Below are 18,626 nucleotides of genomic sequence, written 5' to 3'. Positions count from 1 at the left end.
CCTAAATTACTACTATCCATGATCTGAAGTAATACCTGATAGCTCCACATTCTATGTCGTGCATCTCCAAAACAATGAAAAATGGGACCTCTCCTCTGGTCGGCGTCATACTTGCCAACGATGGTCATCCAAGGTAATTCAGAACCACAGTTCATCACTGAACACAATACAACGTCATTAATCAGCAGTCCATGCTTCCTAGTCACAACACCACAACAAATGCACCTGTATATGTTGTGCTGTTAACTGCAGCTTGCGCACATGACGATAATTCCCTAGTCTGGCTGCTCCTAATCATGACTCAGGGTGTTGCAGGGACCCCATTACTCCTTTTGCACGTCAGGCACAGATCTGAATGGGTTTCAATGTGCGTGATGCACAATACAGTAATCCGCACAAAGTTGTCTGACGTGGTCGACCAGAATCTTGGTGGTGTGTATGCTGCCCTAGCGTTCCCAGGCAGCACGACATCGAACCACAGTCACATCCGAATTCCCCTCGGTATTAAAGCAATGGGGATTCGGGACCAACTTTGGACGTAAATAACCTTGAAAAGTGCAAGTAGGGTAGCTCTACTACCCATGACGTCACAGTCCCAGAGCGGTACCTATCACATGACAAATCACATACCCCTTACTTATCACATGACAAACCACGATCTGTTATCTATCGCCGACTGGAGTGGCCGTGCGGTTCTAGGCGCCGCAGTCTGGAACCACGCGACCAATACGGTCGCAGGTTCGAATCCTGCCTCGGGCATGGATGTGTGTGATGTCCTTAGGTTAGTTAGGTTTAAGTAGTTCTAAGTTCTAGGGGACTGATGACCTCAGAAGTTATGTCCCATAGTGCACAGAGCCATTTGAACCATTTTTGTTATCTATCATGTGACAAGCTACAACCGTCTTATCTATGTAGTCACGAACCAAGATAGATGTAAGCGATTCCCGCACCCCTCTCCCCATTCACCCTCTCCCTCACCACCCCACAGCAGCAACAGTTCAATATTTTACCACGAAGCAGCCAATCACAGTGCAGTATTTTAGTGGTTATTAAAATTAAACAGAACAAGCAGTTTGTAGCTGCCACGTTCAAAGATGTACAGTACCCCCATATCAACAAAGTATGCAACCTTCGCCTGAAGAGCATAAAATGGCACCATGTCCAAAAAAATCACCAATTCTGTTTTCATACTTGACTATAAATGATTATGTCAAATACTATGATGCCTCACCAAAAATTTTAGCTGACATCTGTAAATTTCATTCTAAACTATACTAACGGGAAAAAATCGCAACACCAAAAAATAATTAACGTAGAGTGATGAAATTTCTGGAATACATTTCTCTAGGTAACATACACTCCTGGAAATTGAAATAAGAACACCGTGAATTCATTGTCCCAGGAAGGGGAAACTTTATTGACACATTCCTGGGGTCAGATACATCACATGATCACACTGACAGAACCACAGGCACATAGACACAGGCAACAGAGCATGCACAATGTCGGCACTAGTACAGTGTATATCCACCTTTCGCAGCAATGCAGGCTGCTATTCTCCCATGGAGACGATCGTAGAGATGCTGGATGTAGTCCTGTGGAACGGCTTGCCATGCCATTTCCACCTGGCGCCGCAGTTGGACCAGCGTTCGTGCTGGACGTGCAGACCGCGTGAGACGACGCTTCATCCAGTCCCAAACATGCTCAATGGGGGACAGATCCGGAGATCTTGCTGGCCAGGGTAGTTGACTTACACCTTCTAGAGCACGTTGGGTGGCACGGGATACATGCGGACGTGCATTGTCCTGTTGGAACAGCAAGTTCCCTTGCCGGTCTAGGAATGGTAGAACGATGGGTTCGATGACGGTTTGGATGTACCGTGCACTATTCAGTGTCCCCTCGACGATCACCAGTGGTGTACGGCCAGTGTAGGAGATCGCTCCCCACACCATGATGCCGGGTGTTGGCCCTGTGTGCCTCGGTCGTATGCAGTCCTGATTGTGGCGCTCACCTGCACGGCGCCAAACACGCATACGACCATCATTGGCACCAAGGCAGAAGCGACTCTCATCGCTGAAGACGACACGTCTCCATTCGTCCCTCCATTCACGCCTGTCGCGACACCACTGGAGGCGGGCTGCACGATGTTGGGGCGTGAGCTGAAGACGGCCTAACGGTGTGCGGGACCGTAGCCCAGCTTCATGGAGACGGTTGCGAATGGTCCTCGCCGATACCCCAGGAGCAACAGTGTCCCTAATTTGCTGGGAAGTGGCGGTGCGGTCCCCTACGGCACTGCGTAGGATCCTCCGGTCTTGGCGTGCATCCGTGCGTCGCTGCGGTCCGGTCCCAGGTCGACGGGCACGTGCACCTTCCGCCGACCACTGGCGACAACATCGATGTACTGTGGAGACCTCACGCCCCACGTGTTGAGCAATTCGGCGGTACGTCCACCCGGCCTCCCGCATGCCCACTATACGCCCTCGCTCAAAGTTCGTCAACTGCACATACGGTTCACGTCCACGCTGTCGCGGCATGCTACCAGTGTTAAAGACTGCGATGGAGCTCCGTATGCCACGGCAAACTGGCTGACACTGACGGCGGCGGTGCACAAATGCTGCGCAGCTAGCGCCATTCGACGGCCAACACCGCGGTTCCTGGTGTGTCCGCTGTGCCGTGCGTGTGATCATTGCTTGTACAGCCCTCTCACAGTGTCCGGAGCAAGTATGGTGGGTCTGACACACCGGTGTCAATGTGTTCTTTTTTCCATTTCCAGGAGTGTATTTAAGCGATAAGCATTGCAAGATTACAGGTTAATGTACGCGCAAGATGAGCCATTGCAAATGAGAAATGCTGGTACATTAATAATCGGTGTAACCGCCACAATGTTGAATGCAAGCGTGCAAACGTTCATGCATAGTGTTGTACAGGTGCTGGATGTCAATCGAGCATGTTGGATTACAACAGCGGTACATGCGCAAACGTTATCCTGTTGGATAGCACCCACTGGAATGCTGTTCATGAATGGCAGCACAACAAATCGAATCACGAGACTGAAGTACCGATTTGCAGTCGGGGTGCGTGGGATAACCACGAGAGAGCTTCTGCTGACATACGAAATTGCAAAAAATGTTCAAATGTGTGTGAAATCTTATGGGACTTAACTGCTAAGGTCATCAGTCACTAAGCTTACACACTACTTAACCTAAATTATCCTAAGGACTAACAGACACACACCCATGCCCGAGGGAGGACTCGAACCTCCACCGGGATCAGCCGCACAGTCCATGACGCGAAATTGCACCCTAGCTCATAGCTCCAGGTGCAGGTCCTGTGCGTCTAGCGCGCAGACAGGTTAACAGAACCAACTTTCATCGGAAAACACAACAGACCTCCATCCCGCTCTCCAATGAGCTCTCGCTTGACACCACTGAAGTCGCAAATGGCGGTAGTTTGGGGTCAGTGGAATGCACGCTACTGGGCGTCTGGCTCGGAGCTGTCCTTGAAGTAACCGATTTGCAACAGTTCGTTGTGTCACTGTGGTGCCAGTTGCTGCTCAAATTGCTACTGCAGATGTAGTACGATGCGCCAGAGCCACACGGCGAACACGATGGTCTTCCTTCTCGATAGTGCCACATGGCCGTCCGGAGCCCGGTCTTCTTGCGATTGTACATTCTCTTGACAAACGCTGCCAACAATCATGTACAGAGGCTACATTCCTGTCAAGTCTTTCTGCAGTACCGCAGAAGGAACATCCAGCTTCTCGTGGCCCTATTTCAAACTCAATAAAGTCTTGATAATGGCGTTTTTGTCACCTTAAGTTCATCCTTGACTAATATAAATTCATCACGTCCAATCTCAAGGAAACTGATGCTCACGACCGTTACATCGTGTATTTAAAAAACCTGATATGAATCCTCATAGTAGTGTCACTAGCGCTACTCTTATGCAACAGGCGCGAAATCTGGATAGACATAATCTTTCAGATGTAGAACAACGCCCACCAACATCTGTTTGTATCGCACAAGTACTCCATGGTGTTGCGATTTTTTCCCGTCTGTATGTATAGTATTCAGTGTTGAATACGAGACAGAGTATAAAACATACTCTCCAAATAGTTTATGGTTAAGAACCAACGTTCCCAGACGTAAAGTAGTTAACGAATTAGTAACACATACTTGCGGCAGATGAGTTTTACTTCAAATAGTATTCAGTAAAGCTGCAAAAGAAATCAGATCCAACAGATGGTAGCAACTGTAAATGTTCATAGTTCGACTATTGTACCATGCTTGAAGTAAGACACAACAGATCATCCGCGCCCGGGTTCGATTCCCGGCGGGGTCAGGGATTTTCTCTGCCTCGTGATGACTGGGTGTTGTGTGATGTCCTTAGGTTAGTTAGGTTTAAGTAGTTCTAAGTTCTAGGGGACTGATGACCATAGACGCTAAGTCCCATAGTGCTCAGAGCCATTTGAACATTTTGAACAACGGATCATCAAATTAAATATTTTCCACATCTAAACTGTTCTATCATGCCTGACAAGTGATACAATGTCCTTTCCAAGTCAAAAAGTCTACAAGAATACGTCAGCAAGACCAAAATTGTAGTGTTTGTGTCAAGGATCATAATATTATCTTATACACGCATACACAAATGACAAAACTGCCGCCTAAAACATGATTTTTAACTCTCGCATTCAGTGGCCCAGAGCCATTTTTATTCACAAATACACCTAAGACAAAAAAAACATCATGAAGAGCAACAAAATGGGGAGTAGAATCTCATCAATGTCTGGGACGTCTCCAGACTCATGTTCGGCCTTGAGTCCATCGCATTAGGGAAGGATGGGGAAGGAAGTCGGCCTTGCCCTTTGAAAGGAACCTTCCCGGCATTTGTCTGAAGCGACTTAGGAAGATCACAGAAAACCTAAATCAGGATGGCCGGAAGCGGGTTTGAACCGTCGTCCTCTCGAAAGCAAGTCCAATGTGCTACGAATGGGACCGAATGACGCATCCTCTCTAGCTTCCAACATTTTTGGGTGTTGTAGGTGAAGACATGGACCGGCTAGCAATTACTTAGTCACTCATTATTTATTCTGTATATTGTCAATGACACTTAACAAAGAATAACAGCACTTAGCACCGCTGCTAATACACTACTACTGTTAAATCACTGCAGTTGGCAGGAACTGTAAATTAATAAAGGACAGTCACCACGAAACTTTTCGAATTCATACAAAGAATAGTATGGGCCCAAGCAGTCTCTTTCTTTCTGTAATCATACTGTAGATTAGACTTTTAAAAGGCGAATGTTGTAGGTTAATATTGCTAAATGCTTGCTAGCCATTGGGATTTACCTCCTTATTATGAGTAAAATCTTTACTCGTGGTCACGGCTTTTTATGGTCCTAGGTGAATAATTTTCATGAGTTAAAGAATGCGCCATAAACCTCGAAGGCACAAGGCCCCTCAGACTACAAGGCCGTGGACGGTAACTCCTGTCGCCAACGCCTTACGCTGCTTCTGCGGGACTGCATCTCTAGGTACCCAAGACAGCGGTGCCTGTTTGGTCAAATGCATCGAAACAGGAGCACCGTCCCCAAAACGTGCTGTGATGTACAGTGATACTTCCATGGGACAGAGCATTACTTGAGCAATGGTTGTAACGTTAGTGGCACTAGTTTCAAATGAAGAGCTTATTTCAATAGTGGTACAAGTCCATTTTTGTTCATTCTGAGACACGGAGTCCTAAAGTTAAATGAGCGCTCAAAAATCTGCGGTTGAGATACCAGAAATATTCAAGTATATATACAAGTATATATACAAAAAAAAAACCTTCAAATGACAAGAGTAACATTTCAAGCATGGGCCAAAAGTTCATGACAAGTGGCCATTATTGTCTCCGCAATGATGGTACTATTGCCTCAATAGAAGCCTGAAGCAAAACACAACATTGGTGCAATATTATTGCCAAGTCAAGCGAAGGAAATCCCTTTTTGTCACTGTAATGACAAACTATGACTTCTTGTTTGTGCAAGATTTGTTGAAGTCAATCATTAACATGAAGACTGAGTTTGAAAAACAACCAATATCATGGCTAAAGACGCAATGGATTCGCTACCAAGAGAGTGTTCTATTCACACTCTTTTCCAAGGACACCCTTTCAACGGACTTGCAATTTCATAAGCTGAACTTCAAGCTGGGATCTAAAAAAGGACGCACTGTATCTCTGACTAACATGTCTCAGGAAATTCTGTGCACATCATCACAGGCTGTCACAAACGAGAAGAATAACACGGAAGAACATTTACCCTTCATTCCATCTCCTGGTCATCACTACCGTCAGAGACTTCCGTCTTCTGACAATGCTGAAGACATTGGTCTACTGCATGCAAATTATAGTACTGCCGATGGGTAACAAAGATTATATAACATTCTGTAAATACAGGGTGGAGCAAATAAAAGTGGCCCAGAGAACAGAGTTCTATGGTATAAAGAAATACAGCAGGTAAAAGGAAACATTGTACTAACCCAAATACAGTAGATGCACCATTCATCTCGTAACACTTACGGGCCCTGGTCAGCAAGTTGCTGAAGGCGGATCGAAGCTGGACTGCTGGAATTGGTGCAGTCCCATCCGAAATGTTCTGCTCCGATTCTAGAAAATTGCAGGAGTTGTTGCGATCCATCTTAGACTTGAGGGCTCCCCACACAAATTAATGACACACTGACATATCGGGTAACCAGGGTGGCCAACTAGGGCCACGTCCAGTCTGACCTCTGCTAACAACGCCGTCAGGTGTGAAGATTGTGTAAATGTGCTCCAAAAGGTTCGGCCAGCTGTATGGGCAGTTTCTCCATCCTGTTGGAAGTAACTGCAGGTCTTTGCCTCCTCCATTAATGTTTCCACAAATAGTTTCAAAATGTTGGCAATGTAACGTGCCGAAGTCTAGGCCACTTTATTTGCCACGCCCTGTACTATGTTGTTGACAGCCATGTACACTGAGGTTTGAAAAGTTACAGGATAGCGATATGCACATATACAGATGGTGGTAGTATCGCGTACACAGGGTATAAAAGGTCACTGCATTGGCGGAGCTGTCATTTGTACTCAGGTGATTCATGTGAAAAGGTGTCCGACGTGGTTATGGCCGCACGATGGGAGTTAACAGAATCTGTACGAGGAATCGTAGTTGGAGCTAGACGCATGGGACATTTCATTTCGGAAATCGTTACAAAATTCAATATACCCAGATACACCGTGTGAAGAGTGTGCCGATAATACCACATTTCAGGCATTATCTCTCACCACGCACAAAGCAGGGGCCAACGGCCTTCACATAACGACCGAGAGCAGTGAAGTTTGCGTAGAGTTGTCATTGCTACACAGTGCTACCAGACAAGCAACACTGCGTGAAATAACCACAAAAATCAATGTGGAACGTACGATGAACGTATCCGTTAGGACAGTGCGGCAAAATTTGTTGTTGATGGGCTATGGCAACAGACGACCGACGCGAGTGCCTATGCTAATAGCATGCCATCGCCTGCAGCGCCTCTCTTGGGCTCGTGGCCATATTGGCTGGACCCTAGACGACTGCAAAACCGTGACCTCGTCATATGAATCCCGATTTCAGTTCGTAAGAAATTCAAAATGGTTCTGAGCACTATGGGACTTAACATCTGAGGTCATCAGTCCCCTAGAACTTAGAACTACTTAAACCTAACTAACCTAAGGACATTATACTCATCCATGCCGGAGGCAGGATTCGAACCTGCGACCGCAGCAGTCGCGCGGGTCCAGACTGAAGCGCCTAGAACCGCTCGGCCACTCCGGCCGGCAGTTCGTAAGAGCTCATCGTAGGATTCGAGTGTGGAGCAGACTCCACGAAGCCAGGGACTCAAGTTGTCAACAAGGTCCTGTGTAAGCTGTTGGTGGCTCCATGATGGTGTGGGCCATCTTTACATGGAATGGATCGGGTCCTCTGGTTCAACTGAACCAACTGAGACCATTTGCAGTCATTCATAGTCCTGACAATGTCAAACAACGATGGAATTTTTATGAATGACAAAGCACCATGTCACCGAGCCACAGTTGTTCGCGATTGGTTTGAAGAACATTCTGGATAGTTTGAGCGAATGATTTGGCAACCCAGATCGTCGGACATGAATCCCATAGAACATTTATGAGACTTAATCGAGAGGTCAATTCGTGCACAAAATCCTGCGCCGGCAATACTTTCGCAATTACGAACGGTTATAGAGGCAACATGGCTCAATATTTCTGCAGGGGACGTCTAACGACTTGTTGAGTGCAAGCTACGTCGAGTTGCTGCACTGCACTGGGCAAAAGGAAGTCCGACACGGTTATAGGAGGATCGCATAACACTTGACACGTCAGTGTATACTTTTATAATAAATCAAATCCTTTTCGTGTTTATATCACAAGTGGCGTTACTTCATTTTGTCCCTTACGTCTGGCCTATAACTGTTTAACATTTGTTGCAGTTGTTAACTTACATTAGAAAAAAGACTGTTACGAATATGGGACAAAAGCAATGCACAAAGTACTATTGACTTTTGTAAACCATTAAATATCTCAAAACAAGAATGATATGAGTTAGACCTCTTGGTTCTAAGGAGCTTCGTAAGTTCCTTTCTTCATCGATTCTGTGGAGAACCTCCTCGTTCCTTATCTTACCAGTACGCCTAATTTTCACATCCTTTTTTAGCACTGCAGTTCAGACGTTTCGATTCACTTCCAGTTTCCCCACAGTCCATGATTCACCACCATAAAACGCTGTGCTACAAACGTACGTTCTCAAAAATTTCGTTCTCAGAGATTCCAAGGTAGCAGAATTCTGTAACCTCGTCTACTTCATGGTGCCCAAATTGAAGATTATCGCTAATCTCATTTCTGCTACTCCCCATTCCTTTCGTATTTCTTCGGTTCACACTAAATCCATATTCTTTACTCATTAGACCAGTGGTTTTCAAATTGTTTGTGTCCATGACACCCTTAATCTGTACATGTACACCCGCGGCTCCTTTCCGCGAATGGCATCCGACTCGAACTGTGGGATAAATAATCTTAAGTTTCAAAAAATGAATAAGAGTAGTTATTTCTTTATTAACTGTTGACAGAACACATTTCAATGAACTTTTCAAGTTACTACGTTTTACTCTTGCAACGAAGTCAGTGGGAACGATGAGCTTGCTTCTTCATCACCATTTCTTCAAATCTCAGCACAAGATGGGAAATTGCAATGCACAACTCTTTCTCCATATTCCTTTCTCATCTATATTTCGTGTTTACTACTGCCAATGCTGAAAAATCTACCTCCCATAGTAGGATGGTGTCAAAGGTATCAAAACTCGCAGGGCCCTGCCACCTACTTGCGGATATGCCTGCTTCAGCAAGTTCCAAAGGTGAAACGGTAATGAGGAAACGAACTTTTATTTCGATTTGGAGCCTAAAGAGATATCACTAAATAGCTTTTGTTTTTATTGTAAGTGTTGGTGTAATTTTTGTACTGAAGGGATCGTTGATCCAGTTATACTGATCAGCTTCTTCTGGAATGTACTTCAGAAAGTAATAACTAATGTCAGTTAAATAATCCACAAACAAAGGCTTCAATTGATCACTCAGCTGAAAGTCATAGTCTTCTAAACCCGCATGAGGAGCCTCTTTACTCAAGGGCGTAGCCAGGGTCTCGTAAAAGTTTTGTTAAAGAGGACCTTATTAGGATTCATGTTTCTCATTTCTTCTGAAAACACATTTATTTGTTCCTTATTTTGTGTGCATAATTTGCTTTCGCTGGGTCTTTATACAAATAGTATTTCGTCTTTAAAACAAAGAAAGAAAAGCTTTTCTTCAAAAAGTATGACATTACTCTCAATAGTATGTACGAAATACGCAAATCGACAATTAAATATTCCTTTATTTTGCAGTATAATAATTTCATTGTATTACCAAACAAATTATAATTCTAATATAATGTACTGCCTCTTTGCTCTCAAAACACAGTTCCGTGTTCTATAATAACGTTCACCAACACCTCCCCAAATCCTGGTAGCGGCGTACTATCGGGCGTGGCTATCCATATGGGTTGGATAAAATTTCACAAATCAATACCATTAGTGCCGTGTCACTGCAACAGACAGCCTCTGGGTTTTTTCGTGGATGTTTGCATGTTTTCACCTTACAGGAAGTAAATTCATGCATATTGCATATTTTGATTTTTTTATACTTGATATGACATATTTTACACTTTAACCCTGCATATTAATCACTTTTTCCTGCCTGCAGTGCTTAATACACTACTGGCCATTAAAAGTGCTGCACCACGAAGATGACGTGCTACAGACGCGAAATTTAACCGACAGGAAGAAGATGCTGTCATATGCAAATGATTAGCTTTTCAGAGCATTCACACAAGGTGGCACCGGTGGCGACACCTACAACGTGCTGACATGAGGAAAGTTTCCAACCGATTTCTCATACACAAACAGCAGTTGACCGGCGTTGTCTGGTGAAACGTTGTTGTGATGGCTCGTGTAAGGAGGAGAAATGTGTACCATCACGTTTCCAACTTTGATAAAGGTCGGATTATAGCCTATCGCGATTGCGGTTTATCGCATCGCGACATTGCTGCTCGCGTTGGTCGAGATCCAATTACTGTTAGCAGAATAGGGAATCGGTGGGTTCAGGAGAGTAATGCGGAACGCCGTGCTGGGTCCCAACGGCCTCGTATCAATAGCAGTCGAGATGACAGGCATCTTATTCGCATGGCTGTAACGGATCGTGCAGCCACGTCTCGATCCCTGAGTCAACAGATGGGGACGTTTGCAAGACAATAACCATCTGCACGAACTGTTCGACGACGTTTGCAGCAGCATCGACCATCAGCTCGGAGACCATGGCTTCGGATACCCTTGACGCTGCATCACAGACAGGAGCGCCTGCGATGGTGTACTCAACGACGAACCAGGGTGCACGAATGGCAAAACGTCAGTTTTTCGGATGAATTCAGGCTCTGTTTACAGCATCATGATGGTCGCATCCGTGTTTGGCGACATCGTGGTGAACGCACATTGGAAGCGTGTATTCGTCATCGCCATACTGGCGTATCACCCGGCATGATGGTATGGGGTGCCATTGGTTACACGTCTCAGTCACCTCTTGTTCCATTGATGACACTTTGAACAGTGGACGTTACATTTCAGATGTGTTGCGACCCGTGGCTCTACCCTTCATTCCATCCCTGCGAAACCTTACATTTCAGCAGGATAATGCATGGCCGCATGTTGCAGGTCCTGTACGGGCCTTTCTGGATACAGAAAATGTTCGACTGCTGCCCTGGCCAGCACATTCTCCAGATCTCTCACCAATTGAAAACGTCTGGTCAATGGTGGCCGAGCAACTGGCTCGTCACAATACGCCAGTCATTACTCTTGATGAACTGTGGTATTGTGTTGAAGCTGCATGGGCAGCTGTACCTGTACACGCCATCCAAGCTCTGTTTGGCTCAATGCCCAGGCGTATCAAGGCCGTTATTACGGCCAGAGGTGGTTGTTCTGGGTACCGATTTCTCAGGACCTATGCACCCAAATTGCGTGAAAATGTACTCACATGTCAGTTCTAGTATAATATATTTGTCCAATGAATACCCGTTGCCAGCCGTTGTGGCCGAGCGGTTCTAGGCGCTACAGTCTGGAACCGCGCGACCGCTACGATCGCAGGTTCGAATCCTGCCTCGGGCATGGATGTGTGTGATGTCCTTAGGTTAGTTAGGTTTAAGTAGTTCTAAGTTGTAGGGGACTGATGACCTCAGAAGTTAAGCCCCATAGTCCCATAGTGCTCAGAGCCATTTGAACCATTTTTGAATACCTTTTTATCATCTGCATTTCTTCTTGGTGTAGCAGTTTTAATGGCCAGTAGTTTATAACGCTGTTGTACATAATACCGCATTTTCTCAACTTTGGTCCACAAAATATCCAATTTCTATAAAGAACGATAAACTATGAAACTGATCTCGGAGTTTTCATCAAGAAGAGATATAATCTCGTTACTTAAGAGCGCTGTATTTTGGCAAACAACTAAGAAAAAGTCATACTCTAATCTCCCTTCAACCTGTAAGGTCGTTTTACACTCTTCTTCTTTCAATCTGGATTTGAACAGCAGCGCTCCCCTTAAATTCAACTGCAAGTAAAAACTGAATTGATTAACAAAGTAACAACTGAGCTCAAGTACTGCCAGCAATAGACAGACGTTGGTTTTCGATGAATTATGGATGGGCAATAGCCGATCATGCTATCGACATATCAATAGCTTAAATGTAAAATATCTTTCAGTTACACTACACGGCAACTAGATTGCTTGTAATTTCATGTAGGTTATTTTGTTGACGTGTCAACATGAGCTTGGACAAAAGGAGCAGGGCATTATTGGTGAAGCTCTGTTTTCAAAATAACAGTAATGCTGCAGTTGCACTTCGAGAGTATTGCCAGTTGAAAGGATTATGGAAGGATTCTCTTTCTATCCACCTGCTGTGCAGAGCATGATGAAGAAGTTCAAATCAGCTGGAGAACTGGGCGTCACTCTGGGAAGAGCTGACGAACAGTTGCACCACAGGTAGTTGTTGAAATTGCAGTTGCTGTGGTAGGCAATGCTGTGTGCAATTTCCGATCATCAGGCAGTGCATGTGCTGTGTCACAACAGTTGAACATTCTGTGATCCACTCTATGGAAGGTGCTTCAGACCATTCTCAAATGGTGTCCGTACAAGATCCATATTGTATGCCAGCTTGCACCACAGGATGCACAACGACCTGTTGACTTCGCTCTCCACTTTCTCACAAGGATTGAAGTTGACAAGGGCTGGCCCTGGACCATGCTATGGACAGACGAAGCTCATTTTCTCTGACAGGTAAAGTGAACTGTCACTGTCACTGTGTATGAAGTTCCTCTGTATGGTGAACATATCACCGTATGGTGTGACTTCACGGCTACGTTCATCATTTGCCCATTCATTTTTTAAGAGGTTGGCACTCACAGACCAAAGACATGCAGTGTGACTGGCCAGTGTTACTGCGGTATGCTTCGCCACCATGTCATACCTGCCCTACAGAAGATAGACACATTGAACTCAACAGTTTTCATGCAAGATGGGGCCCCACTGCACATTGCTCGGGAAGTTCACCTGCTTCTCCAAAACACATTTGGAAGCGATTATTTCCAAATGCTTGGCCGGCACAATCACCTGATTCTCACTCCCTGTAATTTCTGGTTATGAGGCTATCTGAAGGGCAGGATTTTCCAGGAGAACATTCATACATGTGTTAATCTGAAGCGCAGCATATCAACAGAGGTAGCCAGCATACATATGGACATACTTCATTCTGCTGTGCAGAATGCAATCCTGCACTTTCAGACTCTTCTGGACACTGATGGGCACCATATTGAGCCCCTTTTGTAGCAATACTGATACCGGTATGTAATAGTGTGAGGTACCATAGCAGCCCATTAAAAGTGTTTCAATTTAATTGATTCTGCATTGATTATCTTCCTCATGTCCTTGACATTAATGCTACCAAGTTTGGTTCTCATATGATAATGAGACAAATTTGATCCAAGGAGATGTATAACTGTAAATACTTTTCTTTTCTATATATTTTTTTAAGAAAATTAAAAAACCTGTATGTATGTATTGTATTGTGTTTTGGTACCTATCCTTGTATTTTTTGACACTGTCTATTACAACACTAAGTTGTTTAACGACAATAAAATTTGATTTGATTTGAATTAGTTTCTGTGTTATAAAGTCTTAAATAGGGAAAGTGTAATTATAACCACCCAGTACTTCATACATTTTCGTCTATTCTTGTCCTTAGAACTGCTCAATACAGTTGAAATACTAGTAGTATCACATTTTGTACCGTTACATACATTTACAAATTTGTACATGCTGACAGAGAAACAAAAATCTCAGTACTGCATGCAAACAAAAATCAGAAACAATGTACTACTGATGGCCTCACTGTTTAGTCCCATAACCCCCTTAGTCAATCAATCAAATGATGTGCATTCAACAGAACAAACCTTCAAACTGATTATTATTGAATAGAAAAGAATGAGTCATGTGTAACGATTTGACTGTCATCTACTACTCTGCCACAGTAACAACGCTTATGTGATAGTCTGCTAGATATCACTACTAGCACACACATTGTTCCTTATTCAGAAAGCAAATAAACCAAATGATTACTTTTATGAAACCACCATGAGGCCCCTTCTGTTAGTTCACAACACCCCTGGCAACCGTGACACACAGTTTGAAAACTCCTGCATAAACTTCCATTCCATTCAATTTTTACTGGAAATCTTCTTCAGTTTCGCTGAGGATAATAATGTGATAAGTGATTCTTGTAACTGATATTTTTTCACCCTGAATTTTAATCATACTCTTGAACCTTTCATTAATTTCCGTCATTGCCTCTTAGATATATAGAGTGTGCAACAGCAGCAAAAGACAGCATCCCTGTCTTACACCCTTTTTATTTCAAGCACTTCATTCTTGGTCTTCCATTCTTATTATTCCCTTTTGGTTCTTGTAAATATTGTAAACTTGCTTTTTCCCTGTGGTCTCAATCGCATATGCATTTGACACATTTATTGAATACACCTCCTCTTCCCACTCTCTGTGTCCATCTCATCCTCCCTCTGTCTGTCACCCTCTCACCTCTTCTGTTTACCTCCTCCTTTCCACTCTCTCTGTCTCTTCATCTCCTCCTCCCCCTCTCTTTATCCATTTCCTTCATCCCTTCTCTCTGACCACATCTTCCTCCCCCTTCCCTCTAACTACATCCTCCTCCCCCCTCTCTTTCCATCTCTGCCTCCCCCTCTTCCTTAACCACCTCCTCACCACCTCTCTACAACTTTCACCTGCCTCATGAAAATCCCCTCCTCCCCTCTCTCTGTCCATTTCGCACACCCCATCACTATCTCCATCCCCTCCTTTAACCATCTTGACATGTCCCAATCCACACTCATTAGGATTTGCAGCCCCTGCAGTATAGTTCAATAAAGCAGGCCAATACTACTCCCACAATACACCTGTCATGCAAGGCGTGCAACACATCTGGGGCTTGAAAATCACTTACTTGCCACTGATGTACAGGCCGCCATAAAAAGCAGGTCAATAAAGGAGGCCTATGCAACTCCAACTTAACATACCAATCATTTGAGGTAGCCTATATGCTAAAGGCAGGAAAAAACACACTTTGGCCCGTATCTCCCTTTTATTGGAGCTAAGAGGTTATAAACCACAGAGTGCTGATACCCGTGAGGCCTGTTGTTCCTGTGCCCAATTTGGCTGAAATTGATCTGGAGGTTTGCAAGGAGATCCTGGATATTAACACCACACATTTTGCTTTATAGATATCTACATCTAAATGCATACTCCACAAGCCACTGTATGGCGTGTGGTGGAAGGTACCCATTACTACAACTAGTAATTTCCTTTTCTGTTCCACTTACAACAGAGTGAGGGAAAAATGACTGTCTGTACACCTCCATATGAGCTCTAATTTCTCTTATCTTATCTTCATGAAACTTATGCAAAATGTATTTTGGTGGCAGTAGAATCATTCTGCAGTCATCTTCAAATGCGTGTTCTATAATTTTTTTCAGTAGTGTTCCTCGAAAAGAATGTCGCCTTCCCTTCAGGGATTCCCATTGAGTTCCCAAAGCATCTCTGTAGTACTTGTGTGTTGTTTGGACCCAGCAGTAATGATTCCAGCAGCCCACCTCTGAATTGCTTTGACGTCTTTCTTTAATCTGACCTAGTGCAGAATCCAAACACTTGAGCAGTACTCAAGAATGTGTCACACTAGTGTCCTGCATGTGGTCTCCTTCACAAATGAACCACATTTTCCCAAAATTCTCCCAATAAACCAAAGTTGACCATTCACCTTCCCTATTGCAATCCTTACATGCTCATTTCATTTCATATCACTTTGAAATGTTACACTCACGTATCTAATTGATATACTGTGTCTTGCAGTATACTACTAATACTGTGTTCAAGCATAATGTTTGTTTTTCCTACACATCTGCATTAACTCATGCTTTTCTACATTTAGAGCTAGCTGACATTCATCACACCAATTATAAATTTAATCTAAGTCATATTGTATCCTCCTACAGTCACTCAATGATAACACACACCACACCAGCTTCAGCAAGTAGCTGCAGATTGCTACTCATTCTATCTGTGAGATCATTTATCTATATAGAAAATAACATCAATCCTTTCACACTTCCCTGGGGCACTCCTGATGATACTGTTGCCTCTGATGAACAGTAGCCATTGAGGACAAAATAATGTGTTCTGTTACTTAAGAAGTCTTTAACCCACTCACGTGCCTGGGAACTTATTCCGTATACCTATACCCTCATTAACAGTCTACAGCAGGTCCCATGTCAAATGCTTTTCAGAAATGTGAGAGTATGAAATCCACCTGTTGCCCTTCATCTATAATTTGCAGGATATCATGTGAGAGAAGAGCAAGCTGAGTTTTGCACAAGTAATGCTTTCTAAAACTGTGCTGATTCATGGACAAAAGCTTTCCCATCTCAAGGATATTTATTATATTAGAACTGAGGATATATTCAACAATTCTGCTCCAGATCAATGTTAAGGATAGTGGTCTGTAATTTTCTGGGTCCGTTCTCTTACCCTTCTCATACACAGGAGTCCAGGAGTCACACACCCTTTTTTCTAGTCACTTACAACTTTGTGCCAGGTGAGAGATTTGCAATAAAGGCAAGCTAAGTAAGAGGCCAGTGCTGAAGAGTACTCTCTGTAACGCTGAAGTGGTATTCCATCTAGACCTGGTGACTTATCTCTTTTCAACTCTTTCAGTTGTTCCTCTACACCAGGATGCTTATTACTAAGTCTTCCTCAAATTTCACCATTAATTTTTTAGTTCTGAATTTGCTCTTAATACCTATTAAGTTTCTTGACATTGCACCATATGTATGACATAGACTTACTGACTAACCCCAAGTACATCATCTGCATCTGTTATCATTGGCCAGCAGTCTTGAGGTGGCATGTGGTCAGCGCATCAATTCGCCAGTTATTAATGCATGTTTCATAAACCAGAGCTGCTATTTGTTAATATGAAAATACAAATTATTCTTTTTCTGTTTAGCCTCCAATGTCAGCATCTCGCCTCAAAGTCATTGATGAGGCATTTAAGAAATTGGATCGCACTGGAGATGGCGTAATCACTTTGGAAGATCTGAAAAATGTCTACAGTGTGAGAAACAACCCCCGTTATATTAGTGGTGAGGAGACTGAGGAACAGATTCTTACAAAGTTTCTCAACAACTTTGAGACTGATGATGGTTCTCGAGATGGCAAAGTAAGTGATACAACAATTAACTTGTTAAGTAAATGCAGGAAGAATATTTAAACTTTTTGGATTTGCTACCTGAATGCATGACTGAATTGTCAATTACTCAAATATTCATGGAAGTAATATTAATTATTGATTCTGTAATATCAGTTAAAGATTATTTATCATAACAACAGAGAGAAAGAGAGAGACAGACAGACAGACAGAGATTGGAAGTTTTTTGGAGCTTTCACCAATAGCAGGTCTGGTATGTAATCCCACAATGTAGCATTTTGAGGCTAGGAAAGCAGTTATTGACATACAGTAATGACAATCATAGGCCCTTGAAAATCTACATAACAGCTAAAAGCAGAAAACCCAGTGAGGTGCCAAAACATGGAACATGGATTCCAAGTGATATGGAATAAGACTCTTTCAGCATACTACTTTAGGTTATGAGTTATTCAATTATTTCCAAGTAAAGTGCAAAGGGAATGCCACAATAGTTTCTTCAGATATGAATCAAGTTAGGCATTGGTAAAATTTTCATCAGCTGAACTTTACTCCCATTGTAAAGATTTTACCATTGACATGCTTTAATAACCCATTGTAAAGATTTTACCATTGACATGCTTTAATATCTGAAAAATCATCATCAGTTCATTCAAAGTGCATTGACACACTCTAAATGTATAATGCTTTTTTACTAAAAAACATCAGGAATGTCCCAAGTGAACCAGTTTTTTTTTTTTTTTTTTATTCAAAGCATTTCCCTGCATAAGAAATTGATTAAATTCTGTATGTGTCTACTTCAGCACTCTGATAAAATCTAATAACAAATTGTTCAAATATTCATGGAATATACTCGTACAATTTTCCTTTTCCAATGGACAAAAAATTAAATTCTTGTGTTCACTATAGGATATGGCAGATTTTACTGCCTTGTATTTGGCAAGTAGTGTTTGGCAACTAGTGTCCACCCTCTTGGTCTTATGCTTTGACCACATAACCCTAAATTACCTGTCACATGGTTGGAAGATCTGAAAAATGTCTACAGTGTGAGAAACAACCCGCGTTATTCTTCTAATTTATGGAGTAATAACTGCAGTATTATGAAAGAGATAGTTACTACTCACCATGTAGAGGAGATTTTAAATGTCAATGAAATTTTCCATCAGCTGTGTAACTGACATGTTATTTTATTTTATTTTGACTATCAGTTTTGGCAT

At 43.1% G+C, this 18,626-nt stretch overlaps 1 protein-coding gene across 2 annotated transcripts in view; it reads left to right on the top strand.

Annotated features, from left to right (window-relative positions):
- The window catches only part of LOC126470353 (calcyphosin-like protein), a 359,458-nt gene that overhangs the window by 327,506 nt on the left and 13,326 nt on the right, over nucleotides 1-18,626 (top strand). For both annotated transcript variants that reach the window (XM_050098145.1, XM_050098144.1), the window contains exon 4: nucleotides 17,212-17,424. In XM_050098145.1, coding sequence (XP_049954102.1) covers nucleotides 17,212-17,424 — 213 coding nt within the window. The remainder of the gene's footprint in view (nucleotides 1-17,211; nucleotides 17,425-18,626) is intronic.

Source organism: Schistocerca serialis, chromosome 3 (assembly GCF_023864345.2).
Source record: "Schistocerca serialis cubense isolate TAMUIC-IGC-003099 chromosome 3, iqSchSeri2.2, whole genome shotgun sequence".
NCBI classification, from domain to species: domain Eukaryota; kingdom Metazoa; phylum Arthropoda; class Insecta; order Orthoptera; family Acrididae; genus Schistocerca; species Schistocerca serialis.
This window is presented reverse-complemented; position numbering and strand designations above follow the sequence as displayed.